This window comes from Mesoplodon bidens, assembly GCF_964165515.1.
Source record: "Mesoplodon bidens genome assembly, chromosome: 1".
Lineage (NCBI taxonomy): Eukaryota > Metazoa > Chordata > Mammalia > Artiodactyla > Ziphiidae > Mesoplodon > Mesoplodon bidens.
The window spans coordinates 138,208,953-138,228,640 of NC_138176.1; the positions used below are offsets into that span (position 1 = coordinate 138,208,953).

At 33.0% G+C, this 19,688-nt stretch overlaps 1 protein-coding gene across 1 annotated transcript in view; it reads left to right on the forward strand.

The window, feature by feature from the left end:
* Positions 1 to 9,785, forward strand: part of CHIC2 (cysteine rich hydrophobic domain 2) — a 48,679-nt gene extending 38,894 nt beyond the window's left edge. Inside the window, exons 4-6 of the mRNA XM_081248328.1 lie at positions 4,876 to 4,932; positions 5,099 to 5,158; positions 8,370 to 9,785. Coding sequence (XP_081104454.1) covers positions 4,876 to 4,932; positions 5,099 to 5,158; positions 8,370 to 8,420 — 168 coding nt within the window. The 3' untranslated portion in view covers positions 8,421 to 9,785. The remainder of the gene's footprint in view (positions 1 to 4,875; positions 4,933 to 5,098; positions 5,159 to 8,369) is intronic.
* The last annotated feature ends 9,903 nt before the right edge of the window (positions 9,786 to 19,688 follow it).

A 19,688-nucleotide genomic window follows, 5' to 3' on the forward strand; every position in this document is an offset into this window, starting at 1 on the left:
GTTTTAAGTACTTTAAAATCTATGAGATTTCTGTTGATTTTATTAGCAAGTTCTAGAAAACTACTTCTTTGAAAAACCGTTTTTTCAAACGATTGTGAATAAGTGAATCATTGGTAATGAGTATGCTGTTAAGTAATAGTGGTAACAAAGTAGGGAAGTAATACATTGAAGATTTTCTAAATGATTTCTTGCTGTCCTGAAAGACTTATTTATATCTAGTGGCACATAATTTGTTTAAAGGGAATAATAACATATTCCTTAGAAAGTATGATATTAGAAAAAAATTACAAAAATGTTTCTTCTAATAATAAGTCAAATTTGAATTTTCAGGAAATCCTAATTTTCAATTGCAGTAACTTAACTTTATCTAGGTGTTTCATATGTATTTTTCTATTGTAAGCTTACTCTAGATGCTTCTTTGGAAATTGATAGGGCTATATCATACCTAATATTAATTGTTGATTAATCATTATTTAATTAGCCTCCTATGTGAATTATCCAGGCTATTTTACCTCTTTTGCAGTTTGCATGTTTTGACTTATTTCCACAATTCTACCAAAAATGTAAAGGAACCAAAGGAGTAGAAGCCAAAATTTCTATCCTCCTGTTATTACTACTTACTACTCAAGTTGAGTCTATTTAATAAATAAGTCTATTTATAATTGTAATGATGTTTTTAAACCTCTATTATTTTTTACTTTAACATTGCTGAACAGCTATATTAGAACTAGTTCACCAGTGAGAAAAATATAATTAGCAAGGTGCTGAAATGAGGAAATGTGTTAAAAAAAAAAAAAAGTTAAAGTGAGAGCTCTGATGAGGGAGATGGGTAGGAGTCCAGATGCTTGGAGCAGTCCTTTTCCCAACCAGGTTAGCTGACATGATGTTATTCTCATAAAAAACTTGTTTTGATTACATGGTCTGAGTTGATGGTCTTGGTGCTTTTAATTAAGGATAAGAATCCATGATAAAATTAGATTTCTTATTGATCATCTTATGCAGAAGGACTGAGGATTCATTGGTTAAGAACCACTAACCTGTCCTCTCGCCCCCAGGGTGTGAGCACTGAAAAGGATTAAGGCCCACTGTAGGGAGCTTGCACTGAAGCCTGCACTGCCCTTTCCCCTGTTCTTTCAGTTAAACAGAAGGTTTTTAGTTCCCATGACTGTCAATCTGGTGCTTTTCACAAGCACCAAATTCTTTTAAGAAAATTAAGATGACTTATTTTTAGATCCACTGGCCTAGAATACTGAAAGATGATTTTATTTTTTGGTACTTCATGTTGACAGACCCTATACATATTGGTTTTTTTCTGACGCATATTAGTTTGCTTTAATTTATATTGAATTTGGTGATCGATACAAACTTTTAAAAATCAAGGACAGATTTTTATATGGTTAAGTTTGTCCAGTAGTAATTACAGAGTTTGGCAATGTTAAATCTTATATTTCATTAGAAATAGCTATCTGACAACCCTGTGGACATAAACTCTTAACTTTTATTTCTAGATTACTGCAATAATAAGGTACTTTCTTTTCATGTTGAAAGGCTTTAAATAGCTTTTATAAATGCTGAAGTGTCATATATTTTTTCAATATCTGCCAAATTGGTATTGTATTTAATTGTGAAAATATATTTTGATTTTGTTAACTAAAATAATTACAAAGTATTAAACATTCTCAGTAGTTAAAGCTTTTTTTCCCCCATTTAATTTGAGCTTTTGTTGTTACTAACAAATAATTTGTGGCACAGTTTCTTTTCTTTTTTTCTTTTCTTTTTTTTTTTTTTTTTTTAATGACTGTTACAATCTAGATACTTGTCACCTTAGTGTGCTAGAAATGTTCCACTCAGATGAAGGGTTCCTTTCTGGTTTTGTATGTTCTCACCTGCTCCTCACTGTAAATCATTGAGATGTCAAGTGCAATGATTAATTAAGCTGCACGTGCAAGTGCTTTTTTTTTTCACCTGTCAAGCAGGAAAGACGTCTTATAGCAAGATTAGATGGTGCTAATTCACAGCTATTACTCCAGACTGTCAAGTGTGTAAAAATATTTTATATTTAGATGCTTACTTAGAATATGGCGTAGCACCGTTTGTTTGGTTTAGAATTCTTAAATATTGTAAGATATAATTATTATATCAAACCTTGTCATTAAACTTCCAATTAGAGGCAAAGGATAAATTCAGAATTCCTACATAAATATCTTGGAATTTAAGGTTCATACTTTATAATTACCTTTTATTCAAATACTGGTAGTTGATTTATTTAAAGTAAATATTTAAGTTTCTAAATTTATGTGTGTGTGTATGTATCATGCACCATGAGATCCATTCATAATGAGATTTATTCTTGTTATAATATAGTATGGGTTTAAATTTGTGATGAAACGATGATTGTGGTAACTACACTTTTTTCTGTGAGTAATGAATATTTGCAGAATGTAATGTTAAACTTTTAATTTTTATACATTAACATGAAACAAGAGACTTGGAAAGCTTGTTCTCCCCACCTTACTTCTTTCATACCCCCTGCCCCCCTTGTAAACCATCAGTAAAAAGTAAAACCTCAAATTGTATAGTAATCTTAATCTATTATTAAAAGGTCCTAGAAAGGAAGATTACAAGGTAGATTCAGGTTTTGAATCGGTTTTGCCATTGGTTTAGCAGCGGGTGGGCAGGCAGATGCCTGCTCAGAGTAGAACCTATTGCCATTTTTCACCATTGATAGAGTAGCCTTTCAGAGTCAATGAGCTCTGTCAATGTGAGCTTGTCAAGGCTACAACTTCATAGACCTGAGAGGCGGTTTGAGAGGTCAGCCCTTTTCAGGTTCGCTGTGATGCAAATGAACTTTAATGCTTAAACAACTATTGGAATTTTTATGTCTGCTCCTTGTTCTTTTTTCTTCACAAAGTCATTGACGAGACATTCAGTGCTTTTTAAATTGGAAGTTGCATTGTGCTAAAGACCTAGTACAGATTTACGGAGGGCTGAAAGCAGTTAGATCATGTTCTTTTCATGGTGCGATTAGAATCAAATCGATTTCCCTACAGCCTTCAGCATTCAGATGGCAATTTTAACAAAGCTTGGGGGCTAGACAAGGGACAAAACGACTGAACTGAATGTTAATTACACTCTGCAGCCTTATTTTCTTTTGATTTGGGGCTGACTGGCAACTAAATTAACAAAAAGTGTGACCATAACTGCTGCCCTATTTTCATTTAAAAGGAGAGCTGCCTCTAAAAGGCTATCTTTACAAAGAAACAAGTGAGGTTTGCTGATCATTGTTAACAAGGGCACTTTTTTCCTTTAAAATTCTTGCCAAAAAACTGTTCAAAAAAAGTAATGTAATAAATTAGTCATTGGCATATTATTATCCAGGGAGTTAGTTGATTTTCTGATTTTTATGACATAAGCTTAGAAATGTAAGGCAGTAAGTAGTAGTTATGAATTATAATTGGCACCTCTGTGACTGTGGTGTGTCTTTAGCATGTTTAACATGCTAAGAGGTAATATGGTAACTAGCTTATAGTAGGTACTTGAAATAAATATTAAACATTTTATTATGTAACATTCAAGTATTCAAAACCAGCTTGATCCTAACAGTTTTTCACCTAGCTCATCCTTGTTTGACATGAAGATTTTCATATTTGATGATTAGTACTTATTTAGTTGTGCCACATTAATGGAGCTGTATGCTTTTTTCCTTTCCTTGCAAGGAAGCTGCAGCTGCAGCAAGTTGCAGTTGCTTCTTGTGGCAACACTGTCCTGTTTGCACCTGCAGCTGTATCAGTCTCATCCTAACACCTGGCACCATGAATTATCCTCCCCTTTTTTCCTCCTAAGCAAGAAACATTTCATGCTGCATAGTATATATTGCAAAAATCAAGTGATCTTAAATATAAAGTTCTTAGTTGATTCCTTTAACAGTAGTATTGAATAAAGAGTTTGATTTTCAAATAAAACCAATTTTGTTTGAAAACCAACAAAAATGATTGGAGACTGAATGAAGCTGCAGCTGCAGCAAGTTGCAGTTGCTTCTTGTGGCAACACTGTCCTGTTTGCACCTGCAGCTGTGTCAGTCTCATCCTAACACCTGGCACCATGAATTATCCTCCCCTTTATTCCTCCCAAGCAAGAAACGTTTCATGCTGCATAGTATATATTGCAAAAATCAAGTGATCTTAAATATAAATTTCTTAGTTGATTACTTTAACAGTAGTATTGAATAAAGAGTTTGATTTTCAAAAAAAGCCCACAATTTTGTTTGAAAACCAACAAAAATGATTGGTTTAAATGCAGTTTTGCCTGTGTTTGAAAATCTTTATCTGTGGACTAATAAACTAGCTTTTAAATTTGGACATTATTTTTAAGTATGAGGTAAAAATTAGTTTGATTTGTTAGCAAATTGATTTTTTTATTAACTTTTAATTATTTCCTTTTTAAATTTACTATAAAGGCCCTTTTCATTTCGTTAACTAATGTGTTAATAACCTTTGTTTTAAAATATATATATTAAGGTATTCTTGTTTTACTACTTAAGTATTACAAAAATATTTTTGAAAGAAATGGGGATTTAAATTTGTGTCATTTGGTAGATAACATTAGCTGTTTAGACTTTGATGGTTTTAATCAGAGGCTAGCAAGTTCGAAACAGTTAAAAAATACAATGCCAAAAAACAGAACCATATCTTTATCAAAATAGAATACTATTTCTGTTCAGGCTACAATTTAGTGCTTGCATATTGATAGTGTTATAGACCACCCTATACTCTGTCACTGTCTTATACCTCTTTCCTTTTCACACAAAAAGCAGCTGCAAAACAAAGTTTTTCTAAAACCAGTCAAGAGTAAACTTTTTTCTCATTTGTCTTCCAGACACGAAGATCGATTGAGAAGTTATTAGAATGGGAAAACAATAGGTTATACCACAAGGTGAGTACCACAGGGAGCAGCTTCGTACCGTTGGGATCTGAATTGCACAGTATGGAAACAGATGCTTTTGTTGAACTAAAAATATGAAAGGTGGACAAATGGGTTAGCCTGTGTGCTGCAATAAAATAGAGCTCATTTTTCTTCTTTTACTCTCCTTCTTGTCTAGCTGTGCTTGCACTGGAGACTGAGCAAAAGGAAATGTGAAACGAATAACATGATGGAATATGTAAGTTAAAGGGCTGTTTTGTGAGTTTCTCTATTAAATGATCATTTATTTTGCTTCTGATCTTATTCTTTCCATGATTATTAATCAGCAAAGGTGTCAGGAGCTTAATCTCCTGAGCGCAAGGATTTTCTACGGTTCACAGATGCATGGTTTCATGTGCAAGACTGATTTATAAAGTTATGAATGACTTGAAAACAAGGCTTCACTGTGTTCTGAAAAATAATAAATTAATTGCCAAGATAAAATAGGCTGAACATGTGTTGATGGAGTGTGAAATTTTAGATGCTGTATAAAGAATAACCACAACTTTGGTTACGCAGCAAGTCAGATATGGCTTTTTTATATAATGCTAATCAGGTTTCCAAGTATGGAAGAAGACCTTTCAGTCAAGCCGCTGGAGCTTAAGAAACCTTTAGCCTTTATAGATTTTAACTGCCCATACCTCAGTGGCCTTTAAAGAGTCTTTTAAAGTGTTATTGGAATATTATTTTGTAAAAATTATCTTAAAAGTAAACAAGAGATGAGATGTTGCTCATCCTGTGTTTATTCTTTAAAAGATGTCTAATGGGCATGTATATACAATGAATTTTAGGGCTTAGAGTAGGATTTAATTTACTGACTACTTGATTTACTTGAACAGTTTTTCTCCTTCTGAAAAGTTCAGAATACTATAGAAAATTATGAATCTTTATTTATTCTCCCTCGAGCTTGGGTGTTTTATTTTAAATATGGAAAGGTAATATACAAAAATAAAAAGATCTGAGAAAGAGTTAAGTACCTGACACATCATTTCTGACAGATTTTGTCTATTCTTTGAAACAGTATAAACATCATAGGTTTTGTGTTTGTGTATGTGTATATGTGTGTGTGTGTGTATAAAAGATTGATGAAAACAGTGCTTAGATACTGGAAATAGTTGGAAATTGTCATAAAATTTTTTTCTCTGTAGCATTTTCTCTTTCTTTCATTAGCACACAATCAAGTCCCATTTCTAGCCTTGAACATAAAAGATATCTTTAAAATGTCTCTTCTTTCATAGAATATCTCTATTCAGTGAACCAAATAATGTAGATTTTATCATTATCTATTATATTAAACATGTTAATCTATGATGATAAAAAGGCACTTGATACTTCTTTATAATAATAAAAGCACATTCAAATAACTTGTTTTGAGATTGACCTATGAATATGCTAGTCTTATATTTTCATCATAGATGGTGAGAGAGTTTATGTATTTTGTGAGGAGGGATGGATATGTAAGAGATTTAAAGGATTTTGTGAAAAAAATATTTGCTATATTTATAAACCCAAACACTAAGCTTAAAATGGAGCTTTTTATTTATTTGTTTATTTATTTTGCACATTTCTAAATTTACTTTGGAAAGCAAAACATAAAAGTTACTCCCAATACTATTATATCCAGATAGAACTATAAGAATGTCATTCATTCATAAAATATGCATATTATATTCATGTTTATTTTTATGATGTTCTATTATTACTTAAAATAAAATAATTTAATTTAACCTTCCAAAACATTCTGAACTTATGTGCTGTGTTTGTAAAATAGTTTCCTTTAATTATCATAAATTTTTAAATAAACACTTCTACTAAGAAGAGTCATTTAAAAAACAATAGAAATTGCTTAAAAAATGTATTTTTCTAAGTTTTCTTGGAGAGAGAGAGTGTGTGTGTGTATGTATATGTATATGTTTGTGATAGTTGAATGGGGGAAAAACATAATTTTAAAAACCCCCTAAAAATAGTTTTGAAAGGTTAAAACAGTAAATAATCTACCATGTATATCTATTTGACCTCAGATTTTATTTGACTTACAGAAATTTCATTTGTTAGTTAAAGGGAAGTAATTCTCCTCGATTATATTTTGAATATTGGAGTAAATCTATGAAAAATACCAACTTCTTTTTGTTCGGATATGGCAGGGCAGTATGATCTAGAAGAAATGAGACAAGTGGTTAATTTTTATGTGTGGCTTCTGAAGGGAAAAGTTTGTAAGATATATTCTTCAAAAACTAGTAATAATTCAAGTATAGTCAAAGATAGCTTTTATTATTCATTATGTAGTATATACTGTAAAATGTAATTTAATCATCAAATTTTAGAGCTACAAAGAATCTTGTCATCTTTCCAATACCTTTATTTCATAGATGAGGAAACTGAGAAACAGAGGAATCTAGCTCAAATAAAGAAGCTGGATAGGAAGCTAATAAACATTTTGTAGGCAAATAACAAGTCAGGAGAGTGACCCAGGGGGCACCAAAGGGTAAGTCAACTAGGAGAGGAATATTTTGGAGCCACGTATAGAAATACCTTCCTTATTGAGACAGATCAAAAGCCAGAACTGAAGAGTGAAAATGAAGGTTTCTGGCCCAGGTGGCTAAATGTAGAAGAGTATCCAAACCTGGAGGTCATATCAAGACACAGTTTCTGAAAAAGCATGAGGAGTTCATCAAACTTGGAAACTGTTCAAATAATTTTTTGTTTAACATCTATTCCATATAGAGTTGGAACAAGAGGAAGAATTGATTGTAATTTAAGACAGTTCCAGGTTTAGAATAAAAATCAGCTCTGGTCAACTTGTGTCTTTCTGTGTTACTGTGTTTTGTATTTGTTGATTTTCCTTTAGTTTTCTTGTAAAAAGTCTTTTGGAACAAATTTTAACCTTTAATTTTGCTAACCTAAAAAGAAAAGACTTTTAAAAAAATTAAGAGAAAGAGGACCAACTCTTTTTCTAGAGATCACATATCCTGGTACAATAAAATGAGAACAACTCTAGGTAAAAGGGAGGAAGCCCGAGGAAGTGAATATTGGGTCAGCTACAGCCACCATAGGGCAGTAGAAAGGGCAAGGCTTTGGAGTTAAGACAGTCCTTTGTTCAAATACTGACTCCACAATCCATGGTGTTACACTTCTCGGATCATCAATTTTCTCATCTATAAAATGAGTATGACAATACTTGCCTCACAGAAAATTGTTGGGATTAAATAGATCCATATAGTGTGAAACACTTGGTATGTAGTTAGTTCTCAGTAAATGCTAGCTTCCTTTTCTCATTCATTCATGCATGTACTCTCCTTCTGTCTATCAGAGGCACTATCAATCATTTTAAGTGATGGAATATAACTGAAGTTTTTTTAAGATAAAATTTTTTTTAAATCTTTTTAAAACTTTTTTTTCTCCTTCTACAGGTCATCCTCATAGAATTTTTACCAAAGACACCGATTTTTCGACCAGATTAGCATTTACTTTATTTATAGAGACTTTCCAAGTATGTTGTCTTTCCAATGGTGCCTTGCTTGGTGCTCTCCTGGTGGTGACATAACATTGGTTCTACAGAATCGTGTGGTGTTTTTTCCGTTTTTGTTTTTTTAAATAGCCGCATGTTCTAAGTGTGCATTTTTGTCAGACTTTGCAACAGTTATTTCATACAGATGTTTAATACTTAAGTTATTGTGCTCTTTTATGTTATGTATTCTGATTTTCAAGGATTACTTTTTTGTATTATCAAAAAAATACATTTGAACTTAGCATAAAAAGTGGCCAGCCTTTTTTATTTTACCACCAAGGTACACACGGTCCTTTATTTATTAATTCCTTAATATAGAAAAAGACCTTTGTAAGACTCTACTTATCTGTTCTAGCAAGCACCCTCTTTGTATTATTTTTCTTGCTTTTTAAATTTATTGTCATTATTTTAAAATAGTAAATTTTCTTTCATAGCTTTTTGAACCCTAACATATTTTCTCATACAATTCCTAATGCTCTGTTTACAGCAGAAATATCTGTAACATTATGAAGACGTATCAAAAAGTTTTGAAGGTATTTCTGTCTTCAAAAGTAGTAAGGCAGGATTAAATTATTTTCATTAGAATAGACAAATCCCTGAATGGTATGCATGCATCTAATGGTTACTAGAGCTCAGGATCACAAAATATAGTAGCATTACAATCTGTATATTTTTGATCAAGATGATATTAATAATGGCCTTATTTGGGTTATTTTTAATTGTTTATCAAATCTTGTATACAAAAGTATAGAAATACTCCTTTAAAAAATTTCTAAGGAAAATATTTGTCCCAGTCTAACACAATTGTAGAATGGATATGTGTTTCTGAAAAGTTTTTGAAAGAAAGCAAAAGTTGTAGAATTAAAGTAAGCTGGTGTTTAATACCCCATTAATATTTAAAACAGATTATTACTAAGAAATGAAGGGCATATTTAGTACTGTTTTAGTCCACTAGTTTGCTTTCAGTCCAGTTATGTATACTTTTTTGATTGAGAGTGTGACATACAAGTTTGAGTCAGATCACTTTGTTTCTTTCAAATATGTACAGACATACATTTTTTTCTCCTTTTGGTTGTACATATCTCCATGCATTTTAAAACTTTCTAAACTTCTGAATGGCCTATGTATAAATTTTTGTTTTTATAAACCTGAAATTATACAAATTTTGTGTGTGTCAAGAACTTGTTCCGTACAACTGTGGTATCGAGCAATAATGTGAATAACTTTTGAAATTATATAAACTATGCTTAATTTGTATTAAGAATTGGTACCACTATATAATACTTTTTTTTCCTTGTATTAAATCTTTTAAATACCAGTTTCATTAATTTATATACCTGTATTTTTAAAAAGTATTTATTTATATTTCTCCAAAGTACTACTATTCTATGTAAATTTGGATAGTTGAATGCCAGTATCTTATATCCTATATTGGACATTAGGAACTGTCTTAAAAACTAGGATTTTTTTTTGGTCTGAGATTTATTTGTTTTCTTTGCCTCCAAAAACACCAACTTGAATTCATAAAACACTTTTCCTATGAAAAGCTCAAAGTACAAAGGATTCATACACATCTCACTTTATTTACCTTGTGTCTTGGATGTGTCCTATCACCTTAAAGTAGTGCAAATTAAAAGGTAATGCTGTTCGGAAACTCTAGTATTCCTCTGTGGTTTCCCTGTGACAGATTATTGAATGGAGAATGCTAATTCTGCCTTAGGATTCCGAAAGAACAGAAAAATATGATGACTGTGTAGACTATGCAACACAGTTTTCCAAATCTAAAATTTTGTAAATTTGTAAAGCACCATATTAATCAGCTTTATAGGAAGAACTATACCTATTTGGCATATTTTTTTCTCCTATTATTCTTCTATATATTGTAATTTTGACATTATTATATTCCCATAAGAATATTGTTAACAGTAAGGTAGTTTTCATACTTGATAATGTTAAGTATAGGATTTTTTAAAACTTTCCTAATTTTATTGAGAAGTATCAACATGTCAGTTGCTTAAAGATTCCCTAGAAATGGGCACTCTTATATTTCTAATGAATATATAGAAAAGAGCTGTGAATGCTTAGTATGTGGCATTACCATAAGCCAGTGATGCTTTGAGGAGTTAGATTTTCACGCTTGGGTTTTCATTAGTACCCCTCAGTGTAAGCCCTCTGGTTTACCCTTTCTTGAATCATGAATTTAAGTGCCCATGTTACTGGAAATTAGGAATGTCAGAGATGCCTGTGTTATATGAACATTAGTCCAAAGAAAGTGTTTTAAGTGATGATCTTTAGTTTCTGTTTTCTGACTTAAAGTTTGTGAGACATGAACCATAGTACTTGTAAAACTGGCCAAGGAAAGGTATTAGCAGAAAATCTAATGTTTAGATTATACTTATGATCTTTGTTCATATATTACTGGCATTTTACAATTAGTCCAGTATCCCTTTGTAGAAACATTCCTTTATCAAATAACGTACTTTGCAAACTTTATTATATTTTAGTACATGACTTTTATATACCTGAGTTAAAATATGTACTCCAAAACCTAATGACTACAGTAAAACTGAAGTGACACATTTAGCTTTTAAGGTAGATATGCCTCTCTCTCACAACTTCACCTATATCAAATGGTCATCAGATGCTTTTTAAAGACTTTTTAATGACTAGGTTTCATCCATTTAAAATATAAACATGTAATTTTAGCCTAAAATCAACAAGTGTTCAACCTTGAATACTAGTAAACAATGATATCCTTTTCTTACTAGAGAAACTAGTTTTGTAACAACTTTCTCCATGGTTGTATTTTCAGTGTTGTATGTAGAGAGCTTCTGATTGCTTCTTTATGTTAATAGACACAGGCTAACCATATATAAAATCTTGACAGCATTCCATATCAATCTTGGTTATAAAAATGATATTAAATAGTAACATGTGGGCTTCCCTGGTGGCACAGTGGTTGAGAATCTGCCTGCTAATGCAGGGGACACGGGTTCGAGCCCTGGGCTGGGAGGATCCCACATGCCGCGGAGCAACTAGGCCCGTGAGCCACAACGACTGAGCCTGCGCGTCTGGAGCCTGTGCTCCGCAACAAGAGAGGCCGCGACAGTAAGAGGCCCGCGCACTGCGATGAAGAGTGGCCCCCGCTTGCCACAACTAGAGAAAGCCCTAGCACAGAAACGAAGACCCAACACAGCAAAAATAAATAAATAAATAAATAAATTAATTAATTAATTAAAAAAAAAAAAAAAAAAAAAAAAAAAATAGTAACATGTATAGTTGGATCCATAGTTACATGAGTTCAAACTACACTGGTTTAATATTTTGTATATAGACTGTTTCAACTTTTATGGTATTTGCTTCACAGTTATAACCATTAGCTGCTTGCCTGGTGTTTCACTGTAAATATTTGCTTTGGTTCAGCTCTTGGTCAGTAGTACTAAATCAAAAGTACCTTGTGTTTGAAACTGTCTTCAACTGAATTCCAGCATCTAGTCCTGGACTCTATTTCCTTCTCCTATCCCACTGAAGTACTGTGGGTCCTTTTGCTGCCCTCCTGATGTCCAGAGTCTTCACCCAGGCGTGGACATAGTTCAGAATTGCCTTTCTATCTTCCTTCCCCAAAGCTCCCAGGAAGAATGTTAATTTTTTGGCACTCTTAGCTAGGTGTTTAGAAAGCCAGTTAAAGTGAATCAGTCACATTAAGTGATGAATGGCTGACACACTGAATTCTGCTAAAGTGGTACTTGCATTTTTAAAAGGGAATTTTTTAACTTAAATTTCCAATTGGTGCAGTGGTACAATTGGTGTTTTCCTTTTCAATAGACCCTATCAGTCTGGACTTTCCAGGAAGGGAGTAATAGAATGGTTGCATGTGGGGCTTCTCAAACCACTGCTTCTGAAGAAAGCTGATTTATGTTAGTAATAGGGTGGAAAGAATAGGCCCAAGACCAATCCCAAACCAAACTGTTGGTTATCCCATAATAGTTTGTGTTTAAATAAATACGCTTTTTAAAATAAATAAAACAACTCTTAATTTTCCATGGATATAATAGCCAACTTTATGTTGTTTTTAGGATCATACCTTTTATATAAGTTGAGATTTGAAGGAGATTTGTCTTTAAATCTTGAGTTACCTTCTGTACTTTTACAAAGATTTTTAGATAGTAATTTAAGAGAAACTTAAATATTGTTTACATTATTAGTCATAATTTTGTGTACTTGTTTCTGTTAGAGGGAGCAATAGCCCCCCTACCCCTGCCACCTCCCCATGGTAAATTAAAACAACAGAGGTTGTTTGTAGCCTTAATAGACAAGTAATGAAAACAGAAATTCAGATTGCTGATCCTGATTTTGAATTGATTTCTGATGTTCTGCAAGATCATCAAGTTACTTGGCATCTTTGCTTTTCATTTCCACAAAAGGAAGATACTATGACTACCTCATATTTTTTAATCATTTATTTTGCTGTTATTAAGTCATATAGAAGTAAGTAGCTAGATGTTTAATAGTAATGACTGAGTAGCTTTTCTGACTTATTTACAATATCAGCAGAAATGAGTTATTATCAAATTTTGCTTTTAAAATTAAAGAGAGTGAGTACTTCCTATATATACTTATAGTAATGCTTTGCTTATTTAAGAGTCAGGTAAACATTAAATATAATACTTGAGAAAAGTTTCTAATAAGACCTTTTAAAATATAGTTACACCTCCAATATTAAAGTAAAATTACGCCTTTCTTTTGGTTTGTTTTTTAACGTTTCCTTTACTTCATAAACATGGTGCTGTGAATTTGAGAATTGACTGCTTTTTTCTCCTCATGAAATCTCAGAAATATTTCAGTGAACTAACTATACCAGGTAATACTTAATTTTGGCAGATAAGCTATCTATTCCTTTTTTTTTTTAAAGAACCATAATGTCAACCAGCCTTCAAGAGAAGATAAGTAACAGGTTGGTGTTTTGGCTGCTTTCCTCTACTGGACCGTGATGTACCCTCAAACTGCAGATTTTTCTCTCATTATTTTTCCTACTGGTTCTTAATTTAGTAAAACTGGTTCCAGTTCTTCTCAATATAAATGCCATATCGATTTAAAATGTTTTAGAAGAAAAGCACATTCTAGTTCCTCAAGAAACCTTTTGTACTAAATAAAAGACCACCTCCTCTTCCTTTTCTTCCAATAGCAGCTTGTTTAACTAGGTAACTACTACAATCTCATTGCATTACCATGAAGTCTTCATAAACAGGAGTTTGTTTTAACTGAAGTTATCGAAGCCTTTTAAAGTCTCTTTCTTTTTACATTTGTTAGAGCTAGTGACATTTTGACCTCTCAGAAGAGTTAATAAGCATTGTAAAACTGGCAGTGGAAAGCAAGGTAGACATGATTTGGAAAGCAATATGCTGAAATCTACTGTTGGAGAGAAATAACTGCATTGTTATCCTACACTTTGGTTTACAAAGGGGAAAGTTATGCAATGGCCAAGAACTGCACACAGCTTTCTTTATGTATTACAATGGAAATTATTTTTAAAAAGAAAAATATCGTTCTAGATAGAGTTTTCCTGTGCTATATAATGTCGTTTGAGAATATAGGAGGCTACCTTGAATACAGTATTCTTCTATTTATTTTTTGTAATTTAAGTGTGACAAACAATTTTAAAAAGTACCAAATAAAGGATTTTAGGAATTTCTTCCTATGTCCTTGATGAGCATGGAATAGTTTACAAATAAAATATCAATAATTCATCAGAAATTGTTGATGGGTGAGCAGTTATGCAGACCCAAGAGGTCCCTATTAATTATGCTTTCAGGTAATTCTAATTACATTCAGCTAAGTCTAGTAACATTAAAATAAAATGAATACAATTTTGGTAAAATATGCAGTTGAATTTTAAAGGTGTGTATTATATTTTTCTTTCATTATTGAGAAATTAAAGCCATTGTCAAACGAATATCATCTGTTTTTGTTAAGATGAGATTTTTCTTTTTGTTAGATAAACATTTGTTGGCTTGTATAATTGTGAGGAAATCTGTATTTAAGGTGGCTTAGTTTTTGTTCCAGTGTAGGTTGCAGTATATTTAGTCTTGCAAAATTAAGCCTTCACTGACGTGGTTTTTCTCGTAAACAAATGGAGACCTAATTTGAGCTAGAGGATTTTTTGTTTTGTTTTGTTTTTAACTTTTACTTCACTTGCTTGCTTCACCTAGTTGAGTTTTTATTGTTCTTAAGTGAGTCTGTTGTAACACATGACTTCAACACATGATTACATGCTCAAAACTGAAATATGGGCTAATTCACAGCATTTGGTCTCTAAAGACTATAATATGTCAAATAAAATTTTAAGCCAATTTAGGTGAAGTTGGAAAAGGGAGTCTGGAATTTAGAGATCAAATCACTTTAAAAGAAATTGACCAAACTTAATAGTGTCTGTTGAAATGACCATGTGAATGAATATACATACACATATTTCTTCTGTAGACATGACCTTTACAAATATCTGGGAATAAAATATTTGACATTATGAATATGAGTTTAGGAACTATGAGCAATAAACTTACTAAAGAAAATTTTATATTATTGTGTTCATGAACTTGCTTTAGAGTTGGAACAAAGAAGAGGAAAAAATACAACTTACATATTACCTTTTTTTCCTCCAAAGATCTTATTTAAGTTGTCCCTAAATTTTTAAAGCCAATACAGCTATTAAGGTTTAGCGTTGGTTTTTCAGTTTTTAGGGGGAAGCAGATAATTCTAATCACTATTTCTGTAAATATACACATTTAGCATTTAGCTAAAGTTTATCTGTTGCATTGTATCAAGTGACTATTTGTCATACAGACTTTTATTTTTTTCATGTTACTTGATTGACCCAGGTTCCAGTGCAGACTTTAACAAAAAAACAGTTCCATATATATAGGAAAAAGTGTATGTGTGTGCATATATACACACACAATTCTAAGATAAAGTAATTATAACTAAGACATTATAACTAAGAAATTCACTAAGACATTTCTGCAGTAGGCAGTAGAGATGCTTTTAACACTAAGACATTTCTGCAGTAGGCAATAGAGATACTTTTAAAACTCCATCACCTGGATTGTTATAGTTAAAATGCAAAATGACAGTTGAGTCTATTTGAAAAAAACTAAGGGAAATTTTGTGTTTGTGGATTATTTTTATGTTTCCTTGAATCATCTCAATATTGTAGTTTTAAAATAATTGATTTCTTATTTTCTGAGTTTTTATTCTTTTACTTATTTTTCTTTTCATCCTGACAAGAAAAATGCAAGAGTTCTCAGAAGTAAATGAAGTTTCCCTTTTCACAGGTGGAGACCTAAGCAAAAATGCCATTACTGCTTGCATTAGTTATTATCTTAGAATCCATCACAGAAAGCCCAAAAGATAGCCCAACCTTTTGTACCTACAGTCTTAGATATTGTTAGATAGCCATTCAGTTTTCTTTACATTGTGTGTGAGATGAATATTTCTTGAGACTTTTTTGTTTGCTTTACTAAAGAAATCAACGAAGGAAAAAAAAAGTCCAAAAAACAAAACAAACAAAAAACACCCTGTAACTCATGTGAAGCATGCATGGTGTTGTAATTTCAGTTTGCAAAGTGGCGTGATACAATGTTGCTGAGCCAAAAGCACATGATAGATTTAATGTAGCCAATTGTGTACTTTTGAAAAAAAGAGTAACTGTTCCCTGTGAGTTAATTTTGGATTTTTTCAAAATCTCTCTTTTAGGCTTTGTGCTGGATTCTTCCAGACAAATGCGTATTCCATGTGGGCCACTGTTCTGCTAAATGCTCTCAGTTCTCCTTTTGCAATCAAGATTATGTTGCTAAGGAGATTTTGCTTTTATTGGTGCCATTGATTTGTGTTAATACGTTTTGAATACCTCTCCGTATTCTTCCATAGACAAGGCCAAAAGAAAAACTTCCCCGAGTTTCCCAATTTACATTACAAATGGAGCGGTGGTGTAATGAAGCCGATATAAAGTGGGCAGTTGAAAGGGAACTAAAGAAGGGCACTCAAGTGAGAAATGAAGAAATGTGCTGAGTGTAGTCTGTGGGCTGCCTTTGGTCCAGCTGCAGGAACTGGCTCCGGCCATAGGTAGAGTGAGTGAGCACCTCCCTCTGCAAAGACCACCCACTTTTTGGAGCCCAAGCTGGCATACCATAGATTACCTCATTGACTAATATAGGGCCATTTAAAAAGTGAGAAACTCTTCTGAAGTGGCAAAGAGATTATTCTGTCTCACCCCCAAATCTCTTTTTGAGTCCTTCCTAGAGCATGACTGAGGCTAGACTTCCTATACATTATGACCTTAAGTTATCCTTTAAAGGAAGCCTTATCGATGATTGTGAGGACTAGCATGTTTAAGTATTGCTGGTATGTCTCTAGGTGAGAAGGATGTTAACTAGATTAAATTTAAGGTTTTAGTTATATGCTTCTTACTTTGTATCATATTCTAGACTCCAAAGACCGTCTTCTTAAAAAACTCAAATGTTCTGCTGTGAATGGAAGGAGAATCCAACTTGACAATGTCTTGAATCAGTGATTTACTTACAGTGTAGTACCTGAAGGTGCCAAAGAATACCTTTGTGGCACAGTCATACCTTTTAGTGGTTTACATTGTTCAAACAGTCTGGTGTTAACCCATATGGTTTTGTTCTGTTGGTCTTTTAATCAAAGCGCAAATACTGCACGGATATAACCTGAAGAATTTTTAGACATTTTAAATTAGAAATGTCAATATATTAGAAACTATGAAAAAAATTGCTACACAAGTCTGAAGAAATTAAGAATTGATCACAAGGAAAGCATCTCAAGTGTTAAAAGAACAAGCCTGCATTATTTAGAGGGGAAAAATGACTTGTTTCTGTCAAAATAATTTATTAATTACTTCAGCAAAATAAAAGTCTAAATTATCAGTCCTTTAATGTTGTATGATCTGGTCAAAAAGCATAAATTGCAGAGGCATTCTGCTACCAGTGGGAAATAAATTTATAAAAACATCTGAAAAGGAAATCTTTAATTCCTATATTTATAGTGTCTCCTCAGTAGGTTTTTTTCTCCAAAAGATACTTGTCAGCTACTGTGCTTCATGGTTAAAATCCCAGTTTTCAGACTAAATGTAAGAATTTTTGTCATATATCCCAAAATCTTCGTATACTGTACTTCTGGGGTTTTTTTCCCCGTAACTTTTTTTTTTTTTCTTTTGCGGTACGCAGGCCTCACTGTTGTGGCCTCTCCCGTTGGCGGAGCACAGGCTCTGGACGCGCAGGCTCAGCGGCCATGGCTCACGGGCCTAGCTGCTCCGCGGCATGTGGGATCTTCCTAGACCGGGGCACGAACCTGTGTCCCCTGCATCGGCAGGCGGACTCTCAACCACTGGGCCACCAGGGAAGCCCTTCCCCGTAACTTTTTTAAAGCTTTTAAAATTAACTACAGCTTAAAGACTAAAGTTGAAAAACATAGGGATGAACTTATATTTTCAACCTGGTATTTTTGGCTGTTTTTGTCAATTTCTATATTCATGATACCATTCTTCCATGGTATAATCTTAAATTTAAGAATTGTATTATAGGTAAAAGGTAATGAGACAAGTAACACAAATATTTCTGTACTATATATTGAGAGCTTTTTTTTTTTTTTCCAAATTGGAATTTAATCTATTGAAACTGACTTAAATTTCTTCAAACTTATGCTTGGAAAGACTGACCTGAAGAGGTAGGCAAACCTGTTTGTGTACATAAAGCATAAGCAATATAGTTTTACTCTGAGCATCAAACATGTAACAAAAACTAATGAAGCTATTTTCCAAAGACAGGTAAAGTTTACCAGAGGCATTCTAAGATTTATGAAGTCTGAAAAACCAGCTCTTCATAGTTTTCTGTTTATAACATTCTATACCTGCTGGAAGGTATTTTTGTAAAAGAATGTAAGTGTAAGAAGTCAACCATTCTGCCCAGATTGACCAATATTTCTTCTATCTACTGTTTAGAGCAAAGATGAGCTAGATGATCTATAAATACATGGTGTGTGTTTAAATACTATCAAACCCATCGACAATTAACCTGCACTAGGAGAGCCTTGCAGAAAGTATGTGTGCAGGAAAGCACTATCTTCTTTTCCAGTTCTGTCAGCACAGGGTCTTGCTCTTTAGCCATAGAGACCACATCCATTTTTAAAAAGATAGAATCTCAGAGCTGGAAGAAACCCCAGTGTTACCCAATGAGGATGTGCCTTGGAATCAACTGGGGAGCTTTTTTGTTTTGTTTTTTTCAAATACACTTGTCTGTACTGTCCCACCCCCTACCACCCCCATTAGAATTGGGAGGAAAGTAGAACATGTATATTTTGAAAGATTTTTCTCAATTATGATGACATCGTTCTTCCCCATTCTAACCTTATAATGACCTAAGGAGTTTGTCATTTATCTGTGCTCACAGATTGTTAGTGACAGAGCTTATGTGGGTGGGGAGGGGGGAGTCTTTCCTGCATTAAATACTATAACTAGAATCTTCCTTTTTGCAAACTTAGCAATTTTAGAAAAATCCTAAAAGCTGTCATTTGAAATCCAGAAAGTTATCAAAATTGATTCTTTGCAACTGAAAGACTATCACCTATGCCTAGAGCTCCTAAAGGCAAATTGTTGAAGAGAATCAACCCAAAATTGCTTATCTCGCTAAGTGGTGAAATTCTAGCTCTATCTACTGTCCAACCTGAGAACTGTGACTTAAACATTTAATTATTTATAGCTGGTCCGTGTGAAAACATTTAGAATGGCTGGCTGGCAGCCTACCAGACCCTGAGTTAAACATTCTACAGCCTGACTAGACTGCTGGGTAGCCAACTTCACATCAGATTAAACACATTCTCTTCATGATGAATAGCTTGGAACCCAAAAACTTGATTTCCTTACAAAAAAATGCAAGGGGTGTGTTGTTTTCTAAGTTAAAATTATTTTATGTTTTACTGCCACCATTCTATTTGTGATTGTCAGAAGTATTTTCCTTGGTGGTGGTGAGATAGAAGAGAAATGGACAATGAGGGACTTTTGGTACTAATAAAATGTAAAAAGGACTCCAGCAAGGTTGGACACAATGCAGCCTAGAGGTGAACATTCATGAGTTTTGCACAGAAAAAATTTACATTTCATTAACATTTTAAATTACAAAGGCAGGTCTACAAATACCGATTTGTGTGCATG